This window comes from Pinus tabuliformis, chromosome 8 (genome assembly GCF_031772625.1).
Source record: "Pinus tabuliformis cultivar Carrire ecotype Pingquan chromosome 8, CPIR1, whole genome shotgun sequence".
Lineage (NCBI taxonomy): Eukaryota > Viridiplantae > Streptophyta > Pinopsida > Pinales > Pinaceae > Pinus > Pinus tabuliformis.
Genome location: NC_142294.1, coordinates 859,596,110 through 859,619,644, shown reverse-complemented (window position 1 = coordinate 859,619,644; position 23,535 = coordinate 859,596,110). Strand labels below are relative to the sequence as shown.

Sequence of the window (23,535 nt, the reverse complement as noted above, 5' to 3'; positions counted from 1 at the left end):
TCCAACCATCCATCAGCATCCTTAAGCCACCTGCCACACCGCCAAAAGAGATTAGCTTTCACACTTGTTTTCCCATAAAAATAATAAAAAGAAAAAAATAGATTTATTTTAGTCCTTTACATGCACAGTAGTGATGTTTGATGTTTTGAACTTCCATGCTTAGGACAGTAGAATTTCATACATGTTAGGTTGGTATTCTTGTCAAGCATAGTTTCTCGGCAGTTAGTTAGGAAATGGTGTGTTTTTAGCATTGGATTTCAGTCCTTTTCCTTATTGCAGTAGAAAAGCTTTCTCCTAGAGTAGATTTCTCTTTATTTCATTAGTAATCAAGCTTCTTTTGAATCCATAGAAGCTGGCTTGAAAACCCTAGTGGTCTCTCGCTAGCTAAATAGTGACAAAAAGCAGAACCATCACTTTTACTTGTGTATACAGCACTGTCACCTCCAAGTTTGTATGAACCCCAGGTTGATAAAGTAAAATCGGTAGCCCCAAGAGTTGCAGCATTCCTTCTGCAATACTGGTGCTCATCACTTTTTGGCACCATTGTCGGGAAGGTGTCTGAGTAATATGTGATTATTTCTTTCTTTCTTCCATTTCTTGTTTCTAATATTCTGCTAGTAGTTTCATTTCTGCAAAAGTAATTTAGTTTGCTTCCTTTTCCATTCTACATTCTTTGCTTTCCTTTCCATTTTGCAAGTAAGATTTCAATCAAGCAGTTAATTTTTCATTCAATCAGTAGTTTTCATTCAGTCTGCAATTTCAATTCTGCAATTACTTTCAAAGTTTGAAAAAAATGCAAAACACAACAAAAACATTTTTCATGCCATGTAGGAATATGGATATCTTAGGGAAATTTTTGCCAAATACCTCCACTACTTCAAACAACCAACCTTCCCTCTTCTTCGGTGGTTGTGAACTGGAGGAACCCTTAGGTGAGAAACCAGAAATATTTGAAGAACCTACAAGGGAAGAAGAAGAAGAAGAACCCATTCCTATTGAACCAATGGCTGAAAACAGAAATGACAGAGGAAATAGAGAAAGAGTTGAGGGTGCCTTCCCCATCAAGGAAACCAATGGGGATACTAAGATGAAAAAGATAAGACCCTCTGCCCTTCCTCATTTCCATGGCCTGACCTCAGAAGATCCAGACACTTTCTTATTTGAGTTTTTTTTCATATGCCGAACCTACGACTACACAAATGATGAACAAAAGTTGAAACTATTTCCATCCACTCTCAAGGATGCAACTTTGCACTGGTTCATGGGTTTACTTGGATATAGAATCACAACATGGGCTCAGATGAAACAAGCCTTCAACAACAAGTATCGAGACTACTGTAGGTATAAAGACACTAAAGAGGAAATTTTTAGGATGACCTTAGGCAATGATGAATCCCTAGAAGATTATGAAGAAAGATTCCAGCTTAGCTACAAAAGGGCCAGGTGCACACTTGACCCTGAGTCACTGCAGTTGGTCCTGCTTAGAGGAGTAAGGGAAGATCTTTTGGATACCCTAAACTTGTTAGCAAGAGGAGATATCTACTAGTTACACTATGAGGATATCAAGACTATCTTTAGAAACCATTCTAGGACAACTAGGAAAAATGGTAGGGGTAGTCAACCTATGGTCATTCCATCCTCTTCCAATTCATCCATCAAGGTTGAAATTGGAAACATGCTGGAGGATTTCAAGAGTGAGATGCTACAAAACCCTTGCCCTACAGATGGACACTATGCACATTAAGAGAAAACAGGAGGAAGATGAGAGAGATTTATCCATTTTCTATCCTAGATGCACCAAGAGGCACCCTAGGAATGAATGTCCATTGAATTCTATTGAAATCTGCTTATTCTGTGAAGAAAACCACTCCACAAACAAGTGCCCTTCTCTCCCTCGATTAAAATCTATATATCAAGGAGCTGAAGGGGTAATTGAACATCTCTGCTACATAAACCAAAGGAGACCTCATGGGCCTCGGCCGTACCAGCAGGGCATGCAAGGGTAATCCCATGCATATTACAACCCCAACCAAACCACATCCATACCTTCTTGGGGTTCCCCGACTCATCCTTCCTGGTCTACACCTCCTCCTTGGTCCTTGTACCTCAATATCATTCCCAGCTAGCCAGCCAGTGATTTCAACCATATGCTCCACCATAACCTCCGTGGAATACACCGCCCCAGGGGTGGAGGTCCCCATACAACAATGCCCCAACTTTATTGCCTTCACCACCTGCTCAACCATAGCTTTTACACTATACTCCACCTAAACAACCCCAGATGCCTACCCAGCCAAATCCGAACCTGAACAACAGACATGCACAACAAGTATACATTGAAGAGACATCTTATCCTGCATATGGTGTGGAGATTTAGGAGATTAACCTAAGCTCTGGGAGAGTACTCCTGGACAACCAACCTCTACCTCAACCTAGGGAGGTTGAGGAGGAAAGAGAGGAAAGAGAGGAAAGCATGCCTAAAGTAAATCCACCACCCTTTCCTAAGAGATTAACCCAACCACTCCAGCCTACCCTAGAAGAGACTGAACTTGTGGGAGAATTAAAAAACCTATGTGTCAAAATTCCACTTCTCCAAGCTATTATATATGTACCTATTTACAACAAGTTGATTAAGGAGAAGTGCTTCAAGCATCCAGGGAGGCGAAGAAGAGATGTCCCTACCATTAATGTGATTGGACATCTGTCCAACTTAATGTTGGGGCATGTAATCTGTCCAAAGTATTTATACCCTGGAAGCCCTATAGTATATGTGCACATCAATGGCACCATTGTCCCACACACTTTGATCGATATTAGGGCTTCCATTAATGTAATTACCAAGGAGACCATGCTCAAGATCAACCTCCAAGGTTCATTGAGAAAGACCACAACAGTTATACAACTTGCAGACCACTCCACAGTGACCCCTGAGGGGATTGTGGAGGATGTGATGGTCTCCATTGACTCTTGGGAGTACCCTGTAGATTTCGTAGTTCTCCAACCTAAGGCTAACCTTACTGGTTACCCTCTCATCCTTGGGAGGCCTTGCTTATCCACTATCGATGCCTACATTAGCTGCAGGGCTGGAATATGACCATCGAAAATGAGCTTATGTCTAAGCAGTTAGTCTTATACCCTCCTGCTTAGCCATCTCTAGAAAATGACTTACCTTTGTGGCCAGAAGAGGACGATGAAGATGAATTTTATTCCACCCAACTATATACCTTAGAAACAACCATCGGAGGGGGACAACAGGATGAAGATGATTTAATTGAACACATACTCCAAAGTCAAACTCCTAGTACATTGTCCTTAGAAGAAGTAGTAAAGGAAACCAAAAACAACCATCAAATGGATCTATGCTTAGCCGATTCCAACCCTATCCATGTCAAAAACATAGAATTCAGCCTCGAGAGAGCTTTGAAAATCAACCCATCTCTTTCTATTCACCAAGAAGAAAAATTGTGCAACCTACTAAAGGAACCCCTGGAAGCCTTTGCTTGGAACTACAAATAAATGAAAGGAGTGCACCCCTCGGTTTGTACTGACCACATTTATATCAAAGAATGTTGCAAGCCAATCTGGTAACACCAAAGGAGGATGAATCCAGCTCTTAAAGATATAGTCAAAGAAGAACTACAAAAGTTGCTAGATGCAAGATTCATTTACCCTATCTCAGATAGTGAGTGGGTCTCTCCTTTGGTGTTGGTTCCAAAGAAACATGGTAAGTGGTGGATTTGTGTCGATTACAAGGAGTTAAACAAAGACGCAAAGAAGGACCATTTCCCTCTACCTTTCATCGACCAAGTGATAGATGGCCTGGCAGGGAAAAAGTTTTTCTCTTTCCTAGATGGATTTAGCGGGTACAATCAAATCCAGATCAGCCCAGAAGACCAGGATAAAACCACCTTCACTTTTCCTTGGGGTACTTTCACCTATAGGGTCCTTCCTTTTGGCCTATGCAATGCTCCTGCCACTTTCCACAGAGTAGTCTTGAGTATCTTTGTCGAGTTAGCCCATGATGCGGTAGAGATTTATATGGATGATTTTACACCTTATGGATGTGATTTCCAGTGGGCTTTGTCCAACTTAGGTAAGGTGTTGCACAAATGCATTGAAATGAACCTGTCTCTCAGTCCCGAAAAATGTGAATTCTTGATGACTGTAGGGACTGTGTTAGGTCATTCAATATCTCAGCAAGGACTGCAGGTGGACCTAAACAAAATAGCTATCATCCAAAGGGCCCCACCTCCACATAAGTAGAGAGATGTCATAAGTTTCCTAGGGTTAGATGGATACTACTGAAGGTTTATAAAAGACTTCAACAAATTGGCTTCTCCTTTATTTGGGTTGTTGGCTAAAGACTCTGAGTTTGTATGGTCAAAAAGTTGTCAAGAGGACCTCGGCACCCTGAAGGACAAGTTAACCACTGCACTGATTCTTCGAGGCCCAAATTGGGCCCTTACTTTTCATATACATGACGATTCCTTACACAAAGCCATAGGAGAAGCCCTAGGCCAGATAGATGAAAAGTTGCCTTATGCCATTTACTTTATCAGTAAGAATCTATCAAAGGCCAAACTGAACTACACAGTGACCGAAAAGGAGCTACTAGATGTTGTGCATTCATTGAAAAATTTAGGCATTATATTACAGGATATCAAACATTTGTACATACTGACCATGCTGCAATCAAATATTTAATGAATAAACCTGATGTGAATGACTGTATTATTAGATGGTTACTTTTATTACAGAAGTTTGATATAACCATTGTTGATAAGGCTGGTAAGGAAAATGTTTTTGCAGATTTTTTGTCCAGATTAACTTTGCCTACAAGTGAGGAGGGAATGGTTGATGATCAGTTACCAGATGAGCACTTATTCGCCATTTCAGTTCTCTCTCCATGGTTTGCTAACATAGAAAACTATTTGGTATCTACACAGTTCCCACCGAATTTGTCCTCCAAAGAGAAAAGCAAGATTGTGAGGAAGAGCACCCCCTTCACTTGGATTAGGGGCAACCTCTTCAAACTAGGCCCAGATTAAATTCTGAGGTGTGTCAGGGAGGAGGAAGTCTTTGACATCCTTCTGACCTGTCATGATGGGCCTTGTGGAGGTCACTTTTCCACAAATAGGACAACATTTAATGTGTTACAAGCTAGTTATTATTATCCCACTCTTCATCACGATGTGAAATATATACTAGTCAGTGTGGTCGGTGTCAAAGGATGGGAAAGCGTACTCCAAGAGATGAAATGCCTCTGCAACCTCAAGTGAATTTCGAGCCATTTGACAAGTCGGGCATGGACTTCATTGGACCTATTAACCCTCCTTCCAATAAAAAGCAGTGTATCATTGTATGCACTGACTATCTAATTAAATGAACTCAAACCAAGGCAATCAAGGAAGAAACAGAGGAGAAGGTGGCTGAGTTCTTAAGGGAGTATGTATTTTACAAGTTTGGGTACCCTAGAGAACTGGTCACTGATCAAGGTAGCTAGTTTACCTCATAAGTAGAGAAAGATTTCATAGTAAGAAACCTCCTTCCAATTTCATCCATCCATAATCATTCCTTGCTTTCACTAAGACCTTCACCAATTTCATCATTTTACATGAAACTTCTCCAAGCATGTTGAGCAAATCCAACTATCTCCCAACCTTGGTTTTGAGTTCTAAGTGATCCTATTCATTTTCTCACTCCATTCCATCCACCAACCACCTTCCCTAAGCCTTCCATCACCTTCAACCACCCATCATTTGCTCTCGGCTATATCCTGTAGAAATACATGGAATCCCGTAGGTTTTTAGGACATCCTATATGTTTTCCTGTAGTGGCCTATTTTGAGGCCAAATTGAGGGAAAACCTTCAGGAAGCCACACAAGGTCACCTAAGGGTCTCCCAAACCTTCCAAACATCCATCAGCATCCCTAAGCCACCTGCCACACTATCAAAATAGATTAGATTTCACACTTGTTTTCCCATAAAAAGAATAAAAAGAAAAGAACAAATTTATTTTAGTCCTTTACATGCACAGTAGTGATCTTTGATGTTTTGAACTTCCATGCTTAGGACAGTAGCATTTCATACATGTTAGCTTGGCATTCTTGTCAAGCATAGTTTCTCGGCAATTAGTTGGGAAATGGTGTGTTTTTAGCATTGGATTTTGGTCCTTTTCCTTATTGCAGTAGACAAGATTTCTCCTCAAGTATATTTCTCTTTATTTCATGAGTAATCAAGCTTATTTTGAACCCATAGAAGTTTGGCTTGAAAACCCTAGTGGTCTCTCGCCAGCTAAACAGTGACAAAAGGCAGAACCATCACTTTTACTTGTGTATACAACACTGTCACCTCCAAGTTTGTACAAACCCTAGGTTGATAAAGTAAGCTTGGTAGCCCCAGGAGTTGCAACATTCTTGCTGCAATAGTGGTGCTCATCACAAATAACAGTAAATGATATGATTACTTGTTTTGGGCAGCGAATATCCTTTTGTTAACAAAGTGTGCCCAACTTTCAGTTTAGATGCCTTTGACCTAGTGATATATGCTTCACCAAAGTCACAAAATCCTTTCCCCTGGCTTTGTTTGTTGTGTTACACCACATTCATGGAGTTTTAAATGAGCCACATACATTGGCAATCAAGGACAGACTTGCATATCATCTTTCCCGTTGAGATACACCACTTCTATGAGCCATCAATGTACTCACCCAAAGTTCCACCTGGTCCTAAATGCAGGAGTTAGTGGATGATTAATGCAACATACCTTTGGGTGGTTTTGAACCCAGGTCTGATCCCTACTAGTACTTTGATTTGATTTAACCACTTGAGCGAGCAGATTTGAACCTAAGTCTGAGTATTCACACTGTTTTTATTTTATTCAACCAATGTTTGATTACTCAAACTACTTTTATTTTATTCAACCACTTGGTCACAACCCACTTAAAAAATTCTCAAACTCATTTTAACATTCTAATACATACTCGTTTCTTCAATCATATTTTTTTAAAACCAAATCTTGTTTTTCTATGACCATTTTTAAAAATGAGAAATTACAATATATAAACTATATCCACATCATAGATGCGTCTAAGATACGAAAAACGAAAAGAAAAAAAGAACAAAACAAAATGAGAGGCCTCGGTAATGAAATCCTAGGTAGAAAAATAAAAGCTCTAGAATAAATTAGTAGATGGGCACAAACCATAATACCTAATAAAATGAGAAAAAAAATTGTGAATGGGAATTTCATCTGAATCTGAGGTAGTATCCATCTGCATGTGTCGATTTCGTAACATCATCATTGGTAATGGAGTTACCCAAATGACAAGAGAGGACATAAGGCATAAGCTCACAACCCACAATGGGAATCTCAAAGGGAAGGTGCAGTTAGAGCATGCTTAGCATGCTTCTCAAACCCACTTCTTCTTCTTCCAATCACAAGACTTAAACCTTGAACCTGTTACCATTACTACCCTGCCACTAGTCTTCTCTTCATGTTGAATCTTGTTGTCTTTGCAGTTGTATTCTTCTTCATCACGTTTCGGGCACATTTGGGGCAAATCCAACATCATATGTCCTCAACACCTGCAAGCATTCTCATCACCTCCAAACCTACAAAATTTCCACTTTCTTATTCTTATTTTTACCCTCCTTATTCTTCTCCTTAATAGTTATTTTTCCAAAAATGTTCAAGCCTCGGGATTTGTCTGGGCCAACCATCTACATATGTATATATAAAAGAACAACAATCAAAATTGGGTAGTCTTCAATCTCCCAAGTGTCTAGTGGAGATTCTAATAAATAAGGGTGTGCCAAATGCGAAAATATCAAGGAAGAAAATATGAATGGGTGTATGGATCTCCTTTTCATCCCCCCTCTCTCTCTCTCACTTCTCTATCCGACAAATATTATTACTACCATTTACACCAAAAAGGTGTTTACTACCATTTACTCAAAAAAGGTGCAAAAGACACGCCAATAGAAATGTACATGAATATAAAACAACAGAGAGCTAGGACAACATGAAATAATAATGATTTTTTATTTTAATATATCAAAATTATAAAAAAACAAAATTAATACTTTTAATATAAATTTAATAGAAAAAATCATTAGATAAAAGTACACATATAATATAAATAAAGAAAAATTCATTACTCCTGGTTAAAATTGTAAATTTAAATTAATAAAATAATTATTTTTAATTATAAGATGAATTAAATAACATTTAATATTTTATAATAATTAAAATATATAGTTTTATCTTTTACAATTTCATTATTGTAAAAGGATTTTCATATAATTTTTCATTAAAATTTCCATTTCTTTTCCTATTATTCTAAATTGAATGAATATATTTTAAATACAACAACATTTTTTTACCTTACATGATCGATTTTGTTATTTTTACCTTACATGATCGATTTTGTTATTGTGTGGTGATATTTCTTGTATTATTTTTCTCTCATTATGTAGATTGAACAAAACATTATATTACTGCAATGTACGTATGTTAAAGATGAGGTATTGATTTGCATCAAAAGAGTATTGTTTTGTTTGTAAATATTATAATAGGCAATGAACATATATATTGTGGTTCAGATCTATAGTTATTAGAGTTGGTCAATTGAGCTCTATAAAATCAGATCATGGCACATTTGAAGATGGTGGACCACCGTTCTAATTGATGATCTCAAAGAATAGCAATAAAAATAAGTCCGTGAATTTGCAGCCATTGTATCGTACCCTTTTTTATCACATCTTTGTAAGTACAGACAATTTCAGGTTAATGCATTTATAATCCAATTTCCAATTCTTTACCAAAAGATCTACACATCTACGGTATTTGTTGAATAGTATTGTGGCAGATCAAGATAGATATTGAGTTCTTTTGTTCATGGTGAAGCCAAACGAATGGTTGGATGGTGGAATGGCCAAGGAGATTCTTCTTATGGCATTGACTAAGATGTTTCATTTTGTATCTTTAATAAAAAATGAAATTAATACCATATCTAAACATTTTGCATTGAAATTAATACCTGAAATCAATGATGATAATCTCTGCATAAAATTGTGATCGCTTGAGAAAATTGTGGAAGTGGCATCATGTGAAATATAGAGTTGAATTTTATCATTGCATCTGGAAGTTTACAAATTGAATAATGTTTTCAAAATTCAAAGCATAGATAGCTCAGTTCTATGATTAAATACAAAATACATTTGTAGAGAAAAGTTTATGGTGTTAATAGAGATCCTAGAAAAGAATTACATTCTAATTTTTTTCCTTTAAAAATGGCTTGAATTGTTAGATCGCAAGAGTACAAGATTGTATGAACAAATTTAACTTATGCATCATATCTATAAATGGATTGAATCCATTGATTGAACAATGTTCCATTGAATGTTTTGTAAAAGTTGGTGATTGTTTCTTCCTAAGGATTAATTGGCAAAATCTTGACATCACACCACCTTGTGACTATGGGGCATTACCTTGATGTTGGCTTGAATAAAAATCTCTTTGAATAAGGCTTGATCACTATAGGAATTGCGTTTCCTTTTTATTGTTGGACTTGAGTTCATGATGGAAAAGGAGATTGGAAAGATTCTCGAAGCCACTTGTTGATACACGCATTAAGATGCAAGCATTATGTAACCTATATGACTTTCTTGTTGACATTGAGGAGAAAATGGGGTTACGTGATTCTAGTAATTGCGATAAATAGAACAACCAGCCTATGGTTGGTTTTGCAGTACCTATTGTTGTTGGAGCTGGTGATAGTAACATTTGTGGAGGAATAATTTAGTTGCATTGGAATAACATATTAGACAGATGCTTGGATATGAATGATCAAGTTCGGAAACCTACACTTGAAGGGTAGAGATTGTGCTTCTGTAAGGGATAGTCCATCCAATTACATGTGTACCTTATCTAATAGCTCTTGAAGTTGATCAACTCGAGTCAAATTCAAATTTGGCACACCACTTATTGATGCATATGAATGAGAAGTATCCCTCTTTCTTCGAAAGTCCTTTAGGTGATGGCCTTCAATTATCTTTCAAATTCATCCAATCAAGTGCTTCTAGCTCTGGTCAAGCATTGAATCCAAGCAAGCTGTCAATGAATATAAATAATAAGAGTGATGGGAGCATATTTGTTTCTACAAAAGTTTTGGTTTCTTGCATAGACAAGCTTATTCAAGGCAAGTGTATTTCAAGAAACAAATTCCTATCATCTATTATATGAAAATTTTATTTTAGAAGTTGGAGCTATTCATCACTTCCATTTCTAGTGTATTTTGTTGAAGTTCTTACTACTCTTCCTTTTATTATACCCGATGAGCCTCTATATGTGGTATATGTTATCTACAAAAATTGAAGGTAGTGTGAACCACATGATCACTTTGAAATGAAAAGGAGCTCTTTCTATCTCTAGCACATGGATAGCATGCAGATGTAGGACTAAATTAGAAACATCTTGAACTTTATATAAGTGAAAGCCATGCAATTTGTAAAATCATCATCAAACCACTAAAAAAATAAAAAATTGTCTTTTGGGAGCATGCTCAACATGGTCAATGTGTGTTTGATCCTCAAGGAATACATGTTTGAATATCCCCTGAACTTCAAAAAGTGAAGTAAAGATGAACATCGTGAAAATTTCCTAGAACTTCTGTGAGATGCTTGAAGATGACTCACCACATCCCTTCTCTGAAACTGTAGCATGTCTGTAATGGAATTTCCCAATGTGCTACTCGATGTATTAGGTGCAATCTTTAGATATATGATTTGTGATGAAGACGGGGAGACCAATGGGATCTCGATTATATTTCTAGATCTTATCTATTCCTACTTACTTGAACAATGAAGTAAGTTCTTTAATTCCTTGATTATGTAGGTCGCTTTGTTCAGGTTTCTTGTACTGTAAGAGGTTTTTGTTTCCCCTAGCAACTTCAACTGTCGCCATTCCAGGTGCATACCATGCTGTGGTGTTTTATGTATGTTATTTTATGGATTTCCATGCTTCCCCTGCTTTTTGTCTGTAGTGATGATTGGTACTAACTGAACTATAGTTCGAGTACCTTGAATCCACCTTTAAACTTGACATGGTCACCGTTCTATGACGCATTTCAACTACCATTTAATAAGATCCTCCCTTTTCTTTTCACTATTAATCAAACTTTGTTTACTTTACTAAAGCAGGATTTTGAGATCACGGGGAATGTCAACCAAAGCAGATATGAAAATTATTCCCCAGAAATGGTAGGTTTACCAATCACCTTCAACAACTCTCAAATAGTCCATTCTACCATAACCTTTAAATTGTGTTGTCTTTTGTTCCCTGTCTGTCAAGTATGCATTTTCTTACCAAAAATTGTTGATCCTTGATACAAGAGGTTGAAAAACCTTGATTTTAATATGTAAATATGATTTCTCTCTACTAAGTGTCTATGATTTATTACCTTCACGTGACTTTGCAATTTTTTACCATTGATATTCTCTTTGGAGTTGGACGAATATCACATTGATATTAATCTCTTCACTCTGCCCCCAGGTTGTTCCATTGGAGGAGTTGTTCTGACAAAAATAGCACTAGTACTATTCTTCATGTTTTACTAGTAAGATATTGTTCTTCATTTCACTAGTAAGATACCCGAAAGATTAGCAACCTTACTGGATTGATCCTGTTAAATCTATACGACAATTTTCTCTCTGGAAGCATTCCTTTTGCACTAGGAGGGTTTTCTACCCTTCAACTATTGGACATTTCTAGGAATAACTTGCAAGGTAATATACACGACCAAGGATGACCATCCTAGTCATGACTTATCCAATAGTCAAAGGCTTATTGAGGAGGTCTATGAGTTTCTGGGAGTGAGTCCTTAATGGACAGTACTTGACAAGACTCGATCATGTGGTGATGGTGGCCTACTGAAACCAAAACGAAAACGAAGGTGAATACATCACTTGGGGATTGCAATGCCATGCTGAAGGGGCTCCACGTGTCAAATGTGTCAGATTTTCATTGGGATGATGACAAAGTAGGTGGATAGGACACGTGTTTCAGATTGTGTCGAGGACAATGAATCTGAACAGTGTCATCATGAAGAACCTCGCCACATGTAACGCATATCGGTGTAACTATCGTTGATTAATTATTGTAGTTATTATTTCTCAAACTTTTTCATAATTAGGCCAATAGGACTTCCTTTGAAAGAGACTTTCATCATCCTTTTGATTCTCAGGCTGACACCTGGTGGAGTGGGCGATTTGCTTCATATTTGTTCAGGCTTGATTCTCAGGCTGACACCTGTGCGCATTTTCAAAATATTCGTCATGATCTCCTTCAATTATTCGTTTCCGCTCATTCTGGAACCGTCTGCATTAACTTGGGCGATGTCGGTCAAGACCACGTCGAGGCCGAGCAGGGCATAGAAAGCATGCCTGGGTGTGAGTAGAGGCTGGCCCTGTAAGCCATGGGAAAAGCTCGTCGAGGGAAAAGCTCGTCGAGAGGCAGCGGAAAGGGGTTGATGTCGGTAAAATTTTTCGTGTTGTCGATGGCAGACATGAGGGTTTGAAGGGTGAAGTGATTGAGGTTTTGGATAATGGGGATAAGGGTTCTTCTCAAACGGTGACTTTGAGGCTTTCCAGGAGCGAAGAGAAGGTCCTTGTGGGTTTCAGGGAGGTTGCTGATTTGGGGTCCGTTGAAGAGGAGGATTGCCTGAGGAGGCTTAAAAATATAGCAGTTCGAAGCAACGAGCGAAATACAGAGGGAGGTGGTAGACACTCGAGGGTTCGAATGGAGGAAGATTATAGGAATAAGGACGAAAATCGACTGAATTATGGTGGTATCAGGTTTGAGGAGAAATCTGAGGTTTAGAGGAACGACGTGGGTAGGGACTTTGGAAGTAGGGATGAGAAAAGAGGGGATTATAGAGGCAGGGATGAAACAAGGGCAGATCCAGTGAGCAGGGAGGATAGAAGGATCAGAGAATCAAAGAGCAGGCACCGAAGAATGGCCGATGATGGGAGGGATGGGAAAAGAGATGACAAGAGGGGGGAAGATAGAGAGAGACAGAGAAGAGAGTTGGAAGCGCAGAAGGATCTGGATCGTGGTGAAAGAGGTTATCGGAAAGTGGATGATGGGCACGGATATGGCGGAACCGAGAGAAGAAACAGACGGGAGGATGGGGAGGAACAGAGGGAATTTCGACATCAAAGTAGTAAGAGTGAGAAGCCTCCTAGTAGAAAAGAAAAGCGAGTGGAGGACGACAGAAGAAAGATTGAATCTGAGATTGGAGGAAATGAAAAGAGTAAGTCCGATTGTAACGTTGCAGAGAGGAACACAGAAATGCCTTGGCTCAGGAGCCACATTCGGGTCAGAATCATCAGCAAGCACTTCAAGGGGGGAAAGCTCTACTTAAAGAAGGGCAGGGTCATCGATGTGGTCGATCCTATCACTTGTGATCTGTTGTTGGATGAGAATGGGATGGTGGTTCAAGGAGTAAAACAGGATATTTTAGAGACTGCTATACCAAAGAGAGGGGGACCCATTCTTGTTGTGCAGGGAAAGCACAGGGGTGTTCTTGGCAAACTAATGGAAAGAGACTCGGACAAAGGAGTTGGAGTGGTGCAGAAAGAGGACACATACGAGATGTTGACGTTGTCTCTTGACCATATCGCGGAATTTGTGGGGGATCCGAATGAATTAGGTTACTGATGCAAACTGACCGAGGACCTCGGTAATGGCACGCTATTCAGCATGACCCTCAGAAGTTGCTGGATTTAATATGCAATTGAGACAATGCTCAATATGGAATAGCGTCTTTCTTCAGGCTGTCAAGTAAGTTCATTGAAAATAGCATTCAAGTGTATTTGTAGTAGATTTCTAACCTGTGAAGGAGTACTAGCTTTCTAACTTGTGAAGGATCAAAGATGAATCCCAACTTTTGCCAAGATTTGGCCTCGTTCTGAATACAACACTGAATCAATCTTCACATATGTTTGACAGGAATATATTTTTTCTTTTGCGGGAAATTTACTTGAAAAGCACGGTATTTTAATTATGTAGCTCAATTAAAGAGGAAGCTTGAGGGGTTTGTAGTTGAGTCACTAAACATCATGTTTGCCTTTGTTTCTTCATTTGTGGTTTCTATACTAACTTGATGAGTATCAGAGTTATCAATTTAATAAACTAATAAATTTTTCTGGAAATACTGAACATCCCTCTAAAATATATCTGACATCGAGGAAACTTGAGGGGTTTGTAGTTGAGTCACTAAACATCATGTTTGCCTTTGTTTCTTCGTTTGTGATTTCTATACTAACTTGATGAGTATCAGAGTTATCAATTTAATAAACTAATACATTTCTCTGGAAATACTGAACATCCTTCCCCGAAGTAGATTCTTATACTATACTTCATGACGCAATGTTTTCTGACTCTGAAAATTTGGAACATTGTCGAATGTGAAGGTTTTTATTTTTTAGAGGAAAAAACGCTGGATTTCTATTAGAGAAATATAAGATCCAGTACATTGTTCAGAAATGTCATCCAGAAATTTCCATCTTGTGTGACAAAATATACCCAAGAGTATCAAACAAGAACAACTTGTAAAACAACAAAAACTAGTAAATAAAAACAACATGTACCAAAGTGGCCAAAGTTCAGTATATAGGCCAATGCTCTACCTAGAACAAAAAACATTCTCCAAAATATCTGGTATCAAAAAAACATATGAGAGGCCTGTCATTTAAGGTAATATTAGTGTGCCCACCTCCCTGACGGCGCCCTCCACAATTAATCTGAAATTCATAAGACCAAAGGTACCCCAAAGGCCTTCCTTCAACATCACATCCGCTTCTTTGTTCGACTCCCTATAAATGTGAGAAATTTATCTAATATTGATGTTTGCCATAAGGAGCCTGATCCGCTCAATCCATCTAGAAAGGGAGGGAGGGTCAAATTCAGTAAGACCCTGGATGCCCAGAATGACAGGTCTGGAGTCCCCTTTTACATATTGTGATCACTGAATCGTTTTCAGGGTAAATTTCAGGGGCTAAATTTCACCCATGGGCTGATTTTCCGATTTTTTTTCAAAATAAAGATTTTCCAATTCCAATTTGCCCAATTTTTATAGGATAAAACTATTTTATGTTAAAAATCACCAAATTTTTCAAAACTATTTAGAATATTTGGAAATTTGATTATTTTTACAAAAATATCACCAAACACATAAAGTTTGCATATCAAGGATTAGTAAATTTCACCAGGTTTCTACACTTATAAATAAATTTCCATGCTTAAGATTTCCGTTGCTCATTTTCTTGAACATTTCACAATTCATGTATTATCATTGTCTTCTGGCATTTACTTGTACCCCAAATAATGGTCAAAAGTGAATATTGCAGTTTGGAAAAATGCTTAGTCTTATAAGTTAATACAAAGAAGAAAGAGTAGGCCCTTACATCACTGCCACCACATTAAGAAAGCCAACGATATCCAATAGAGGACACAATGTACTAGCGAAGAAAGGTGTTTAGCATAAATTTTAGTTTCTTAGTCATCCCAAAAAATTGGAAATCCATTCTATCGAAACCCTTTAGAGAACCCTCGAAACATGTCAATTTTCATGAATAGGATAGAGTAGTGAGCCAAAGGACATGGCAACACCACCACACCTATCTTCCTATGGAGTTAAGGATCACCATAAGACTAGCTCTCCATTGTATATGGGTCTATAGAAATTATCATGAATCCTTGCCCTTCATAAGACAAATATTGTCTAGTGCACTTGCAATACCAAAATATGTGTAATAATTCCCTCCTTGCCACACTAGATGCACATGCTATTTTTCAGACTATATCTGGCCAGTCTGAGTTTTTTGATTCTTCAGTCTTTAATCCTGGATTTACCTTTTTGCGTTTTAAGGAAATAGATTTTCTTTTTGGTAAATTTTGGAGTGCACGTTGTCTTGTGTTTTACCTTTAAGCTTTGATCTCCTGTAGTCTTTTGAACCTAAAACCAGCTAGCAGGATTTCGAATGCTTTAGTTTGCGGGTTAAGGGTTAAGAATCTGTGGTTTTGTTCTAAAAGAGTAAATGTTTGGACAGATTGTAGAGACAATTACAAGAACTGAAAAGTTTCAGTTGGATCCGCTTGGATTTCCTAATTTGAAGCTTAAATACATTCCAGCTGCATATTCTTTAATTTTGAGCAAAATCTTGTCATATTCTTCGGCTAGAAGGCAGAAGGCTCAAAGCAAGAAAATGTCGAGCTGCTTTTTTATTATCATTGAACTGAAACACCTTGGTACAGTTGTTTTCCATTGCAAAGGCATTAAGAAATTTTTCGGCAACCGATACAATATTGACAATTAAAATGGATAGTTCCACTGAAAGCCTTTTGTGTGAAGAGAATCTGCAGATTGATAGTCCATGGTCAAAAGATTTGAATACTCATTGCATCGACCACAGTGATTCAACGTCGTACCACGATTTTCCCTACTACACCAGCCATGTCGGTTCCTGTTTGACATTGCCCTTTGTTGTACCTGAAGATTACGATGAAGCGATTAAAATCTATCTAGAGAAGGAATCGGCCTTTATGCCAAGTGCAGGCTATTATTTGCAACATCTTAGGGCCAGTGAATTATGTGACGCAAGGAGGAGGGCCATTTACCTTTTTTTTCTTAATATTTTAACTTATCCATGTTGATTATAGTCTGCAGATAGAACTCTGGATGCACCAGACCTTGTGGATGATTATTACTTGAACCTACTAGACTGGAGTTTGAACAATGTGTTGTCCATAGACCTTGGCAATACTGTATACCTGTGGAATGCTTCAAATAGTTCTATATTGGAGCTTCTAATTGCAGACGATGAAGAAGGCCCTGTTACTAGTGTTAGCTGGGCACCTGATGGGAGGCACATTGCCATTGGGTTGAATAATTCTGTTATACAGCTATGGGACTCTTCATCTGATAAACAGGTAAATAAAATCTCCTTATCTCTTCAAGGTTTTTTCATTCCAATGTAATGGAAAACTCCAAATTTTGACATGGATAAAATTGCAGTTAAGAACATTGAAAGGTCATCATGCACGTGTTGGTGCCCTTGCTTGGAATGGTCCTATTCTTACGACAGGAGGACGGGATGGGATCATAATCAATCATGATGTTCGTATGCGAGAGCACATTGTTCAAACATACAGAGGGCATGACCAGGAGGTTTGTGGATTGAAATGGTCTCTTTCTGGCCAACAACTTGCAAGTGGGGGGAATGACAATCTATTGTACATTTGGGATCAGAGCATGGCATCCCATAATTCTACCTCTCAATATCTCCACCGCTTAGATGAACACTGTGCAGCAGTCAAGGCCTTGGCATGGTGCCCCTTCCAAAGCAATCTTTTAGCATGTGGTGGAGGGAGTGCAGACAGGTCTATAAAGTTTTGGAATACTCACACAGGTGCCTGCTTAAATACCGTAGACACTCATTCCCAAGTTTGTTCATTACTCTGGAATAGGCATGAACGTGAGTTACTGAGTTCACATGGATTTAGTCAGAACCAGTTAACCTTATGGAAGTAACCATCTGAGGTGAATATTACTGAACTTACAGGTCATACTTCTCGAGTTCTTCATCTAGCACAGGTATGGAAATTGATTTATTTTTATGAGTACTTATGCATTCATCTTTCATTTTATGAATGGATTTGTCTTCATCATCCTTCTTATGCCTTACCTCTTCATAGCCCTGATGGGTACACCGTTGCATCAACGACAGCAGATGAAACACTCAGGTTTTGGCAAGTATTTGGAATTACTGATACCTCAAAAAGGGCGAAGAGTAAAGATGAAAATAGGGCTTTCAGCAAGTGTCATACTTACATCTGCTAATAAGCATCTTTCTATATTTATGAAATGAGGATGTTTAACTCAAGGTAGTAATTAAATGTTCTGTTTTCTATTTCACATAGCTCTTCTGCAGGCTGTTGGATTGCCATGGAGCATGTTCCACTTTCTTCAATGTAATATGCTACAGTTTCTTCTTTCTTTCTTCTCATATACCATGAACTTTGAATTTATCTTTTTTGAAACTTGATGGAACAATGTTGCAACAACTTTCTGAGACAAGAACCACTCCTTCAACTACATCGTAAAAATTAAATTGGTTTTCGCAAGTCTTTGGAGCCCCATATTATTCAATGAAGGTTCTGAAAATGATACTTTATGAGTGTCAGCAAGTATTTCATTCACATCAACAAAGAAACCTCCACGCATCCTCCACTCATGGAATGATTCACATTCTACAAAAAGCCTTCACGCCTCTACTCAATCTTATAGGTAATTCTTGAATGATTTATCTTCTTCATTTTGCTATGACGCACTTATTATGTAATTTCTTACCTGAGATAAATTCTATATCTATATTGCTATAGAATTTTAGTTCTGTATCTATATTGCTATTTCATTTGTATAATTTTTTTGTAATATTTTACATTGTACCGTAGTTCAGTTCCTTAGGCTTGTACCGTAGTTCAGTTCCTTAGGCTTGCAAAATTCATCTCTCACATATATTCATTCAAGAGATCAGTAAAGCATTTTTTAATAGACATTAATCAGAAAAATAGTCACATACATAGGTGCTTGAAACTTGAAAGAACTCCATGAATTACCCTGACTTGTGGCTACAACTCTCAACCTTACAAAAATATTGACTGCGACAGAAGAACTGAAAAACTTACTAAAGACCTCCATGCATACCAGGTATTGATGATATAGCCATGAATGAGTAGACACTAAATTGAGAGCTTCTAATGTGCTGCTAGGACAAGCGATATTCATCATCATTTGTTGTGCCCTTGTTGCAAGATCCTGTCTCATGGAACTGTTGGTCTGATCAGTTATCTTTGTCCTCTAACACCTTGCATATTTTGAATGTTTGTTAAAGAACTGAAAAACTGACTAAAGACCTCCATGCATACCAGGTATTGATGATATAGCCATGAATGAGTAGACACTAAATTGAGAGCTTCTAATGTGCTGCTAGGACAAGCGATATTCATCATCATTTGTTGTGCCCTTGTTGCAAGATCCTGTCTCATGGAACTGTTGGTCTGATCAGTTATCTTTGTCCTCTAACACCTTGCATATTTTGAATGTTTGTTAAAGTTGTTCATGCTCATTGGTTCTATGATCTATCATATCATTCCTCCCATTTGCTGGTATCTGTTATTGGTCTGTTGGACTGATCAACCATATTTATCTTTTTTTATTAAAACAACCATATTTATCCTATATTCACCTGCTTCCAAAATTAGTTTAAGTTGGTCTGATTTCCATCCGGTGCCTGTGCTTTGATTTGAAACTTCTTTGTTTTTGTTAATTGTTGTGACTGCTTTTTCTGGGACCCTTGTCAGATTTTGGCCTCTCATACTATCTGCCCCATTAATTGATATTTTTGCTGGTACTAAAATTTAACATACCCACATGTGTTTTCCAATACCTTTCTTTATGCCAGATAGTGTGGGTTTCAGTGCCAATAAAGTAGATTAAGTTCCATCATGGTTTCATCTATTTATTGCCACTTTCCAGTACATTTTGGTAATGAGTTCATTTATTGATGAGTAAGAAATAACGAGATGAAAACCCTTTTTTTCCCTATTCATAAAGTTCTAAGGTAATTAAAAGGAGATACTTGTTAGGTTTCTTAAATTTAATGTGGCAACATTTAGTCACTTAGTTTTATTCAGAGTTTGCAGATGATCTGTAATTTATTATGCATGGCTGATTGGTACTTCCTTTTCCCCTTCTTTGCAGGGGAAAGCTACAGGGCTATACTGTTGATGGCTTCCACAGTGCAACCGTGGCGGCAACAATTTCTCCTTGCCCCGGAAGTGAACCAGGTCATTCTTGTGGCCATGTTTCCTCTTAGTGGCCAGGCTTCTCCATCGCTTACCTCGCATTTTCTCGTTCCTTTACACAGGACAATTAAAACAAAAAGTAGATTCTTTGGTTCAAATTTCTTTGGAGATTTGACCAAGCATTGAAATTTCAGAAGTTGGGTTTATTGTGCATATGAAATGGCATGTGTTCATGCTTTTGAAATTTTACTCAGAGAAAAGAAAAGATGGATTTAGTATTGCATATGAATGAGATGTATTCTTCGTATATGCTTGGCCATCTATAGAGGTTTCTTGATTTTGGGTAATTAACTTAACCTCTTGATTTTGGGTAATTAACTTACTCTAAAATGAAATAAGACATTCAATGTGTTCCTGAAAAGTAATTGCACAATGCTCCAGTCCAAGAAAACAAGGTTTTCCACAAACCAATTAACTCTTCTAGAAAAGTTCAACAATTCAAATTTAATAATCCTATCGGCCTCTCTTTTTACCTTTTGGGACAATTGCTAGTAAAATAATATATTGTTATTTTTTTATTATAGTCATATGGATAGGTTTTGGTAGTGTTGAGGTGTGTTTATTTTTTTCCATTAAATAGTATATATTAGTATTTATTATTTAGTAAAAGTTGAGATGTCTTCAAATTTGAATGGATATTTAATTCAAGGGGGCATAATAATGGATATTTAACTCTAGGGTATTAGAGTCTATTCTTTCAGCCATATCATAATGGGTATTTAACTTAAGGTACATTAACGTTTATTATTTTAGCTTTATCACAACGAGTCAAATTTTAATTGAATTTTAACCCAAACGGAAAGACTATAACGCTCGAGAAACAACCTCAACTTGAAATTGATAAATCATATCAAAAAAATAATATAACATCAAATAAAATATCCAAAATATAATGTAACATCAACTAAGGTGCTCCACAACTTAAAATCAAAAACAAAATTAGGAATTATATGTAATTTAAAAGATGTGAAAAATCTAAATTCAACAATGTCAACATCATTCGCAAATCCATTGGCAAATTGGAAAGAAATGTAAAAAAAACATAAAATAAAAAAAGGAAAGTTCATTGTTTCTTAGCATTATTTTAAAAGTAATTAGGTTAGAAAAATGACTTCCACTAAGTTAAGTTTGTTGTTATAAATTTAAAATTAAAAGATAAAAGATAAAAACAAGGGTTACATAGCCGCTTATCTTAAATATAGCTTAACTATAAATTGCACCAAATGTTGCAAAGGAAATGTCATAAGGCATAAACTGGAGAAGAATTGTAACATATAAAAATCCATTATGCAGGTGCATACTTTGTCATTAATTCGTCCTCTTGGATTTGACAACCCATATCACTACACATGTTGGGATCTCTGGAGGTGATATCAACCTCTTTCCCATTTTCAAACTGCTAGACAGCTGGATCTACCTCCCTTCATCAGATGGTTCGCTAATTGATAAGCCATAATACTCAAATGTTGAAGATGGAAACTTGAAAACATAAAATGCACAAGAATATCGATTCCCAAAACTTCAGTATCTTATGTTTCTAAGCAAATGCATTTTATAAGAAAATGTCGTTTATAAGATTTTACCTAAGATCAGATTTGATTATTTTTGACAAAGTCATCTTTAACTAAGAAATAATATATACTGAAAATGCATAGTGCTCAATATTAACCATGCCTTTGTTATCCTACAAATAACTATTAAGACTAGCTATAAATGATTGTTAGATGTGGCACATCATTTCTTCATTGTTTTAGCAAGAATGACCCCACTGCCTCAACAAGGGGCGGGAAGCTATGTTCAAAAGAAACCTGGGACAACCATTTGCCCTAAGAAGGAAGCCGGCTTTGGTGCCAAATAAGATATGTCATAGTCTGTTGCTAACAAGTGGAGCAGGTGCACAAGTCTAGTAGCGTGTCTTCCTCCAACAATAATTGAAAATCCATAATTTTATCAAGTGGGTGGGAAACGTGAACTTCCTCTTCCAAAATAGGAGGTCCACAGGGTTTGAGATGATTAACATTACCAACATTGTGGAGGCAAATATGGCAAGGAAAATCTAAATGACATGAATTCACACCAACCTGCTTCAGAATAGTACAAGGACCATAGTGGATGGGATTGATTTTATGATGTCACTTCCCCTTAAAACATAGTTTATCTAGATAAAATTAGAATCAGTCACCTATGTAAAATTGTACATACAGTTGATGTCTATTATGGATTTATTTCTAGCAAGACGAGGGGATCTTAAGAGCATTGACTACTTGGGAATGGATGCAATCCAATTTCTAAACAAAGCAGGATGCCTTGTGTTGCTTCTTGTGCTGGTGATGGGAGACAACTGGAGGAAGAGAGTTGGGAAGCTTGTATGGGGCCAACCATTGGTAACCATAACAACTTGATTATAAGTTTATTGTAGGACATGTAAATAAGAATTGCACTATTTATTTGTGTTGTAGTGAACACAAAGGGCTTTTAATAGGCTGCATTTTATTACTTAGGTATGAACATTTTGTTTTTGTCCTCGAGTGATTTACTTTGGTCTACCCATTTATTCATTTTCAAATGAAAGTCAGTAGAGAAATGAAGCTGACAACCCAATAAATGTTGAAATATCTTCCAAAAGGTGTTGCAACAACTAATCATGTGAGACTAAAACTTTTCATATAAGTCTTCAAGGAAGGATTTCGCTATTGATATTGTTTTACATGCTTGATTGTCCCAATTCTCTCTTTCCTCCATTATTTATTGAAGAGAGTGAATGGACCAAATTCAATTACTACTAGTCGTCTTCAGCTAGTTTGTTGTTTATCTATTGTTGTCAGAAATCATATACCATCGCATCTAAATGTATTCAAACATTTTGCAAGTGGTTCCCATCAAGTGTTGAATCCCACGGCATCTATGGTTGGTCTTTGGAAACGAGGTTGTGAAATATTGTTATGGCATGTTTCGTCCACTTTTGCAAGTTTTATTTCTTTGGTACCCTACTTACTCTTTTTATGTGTCTATCTTAAATATAAATGGAAGTGTATCATTTCATATAGGAATGGAAGGGAAAGGTAAAAGAGAATTCAATTATTTATTCTCTAATATTGATTTCTACATTCATACTTATGCAGCTCTTCTATTTCAATTCATTGGAATCTCTTCCTGTAGATCCTATTGGGTAAGAGGATGTGAAACTTTGAATAGTCATTATGATGCTCATATTTATGTATTTGGAAAAAAGGTGCATAAAATGTTGGAACATGCAAAATTATTTGTTGTGGGGATGGTTCTCTAGGATGTGAGCTTCTAAAGAACTTAGCCTCATGGGAGCCAGGGAAAGAAAACTATAACAGATGATGACGTTATTGAGAAGAGAAATATTAGTAGACAATTCCTCTTTTGGGATTGGAATATTGGGCAGGCAATGTCAAGAGTGGCACCATCAACAACCAATGCAATCAACCCACATTTGCAGGTTCAAGCAATGGAGAATCGTGTGATCCCAGATACCAAAATGTCTTTGGTGATTCCTTCTAGAATGGTGAGGTTGATGTTGTTTTGAATGCTCTGGAAAATGTCATTACCATGTTGTATGCATATTCAAGGTGTGTTTAC

The 23,535-nt window shown here is 37.2% G+C and overlaps 1 protein-coding gene and 1 pseudogene across 1 annotated transcript in view; both read left to right on the top strand.

Moving 5' to 3' along the window:
• Positions 1 to 13,860, top strand: part of LOC149238282 (uncharacterized) — a 55,027-nt gene extending 41,167 nt beyond the window's left edge. The window contains exons 3-5 of the mRNA XM_089369519.1: positions 12,245 to 12,376; positions 12,460 to 12,854; positions 12,897 to 13,860. Coding sequence (XP_089225645.1) covers positions 12,245 to 12,376; positions 12,460 to 12,854; positions 12,897 to 13,719 — 1,350 coding nt within the window. The 3' untranslated portion in view covers positions 13,720 to 13,860. The remainder of the gene's footprint in view (positions 1 to 12,244; positions 12,377 to 12,459; positions 12,855 to 12,896) is intronic.
• A 1,046-nt stretch (positions 13,861 to 14,906) lies between these two features.
• LOC149238281 (cell division cycle 20.1, cofactor of APC complex-like) lies at positions 14,907 to 17,902 on the top strand (annotated as a pseudogene).
• The last annotated feature ends 5,633 nt before the right edge of the window (positions 17,903 to 23,535 follow it).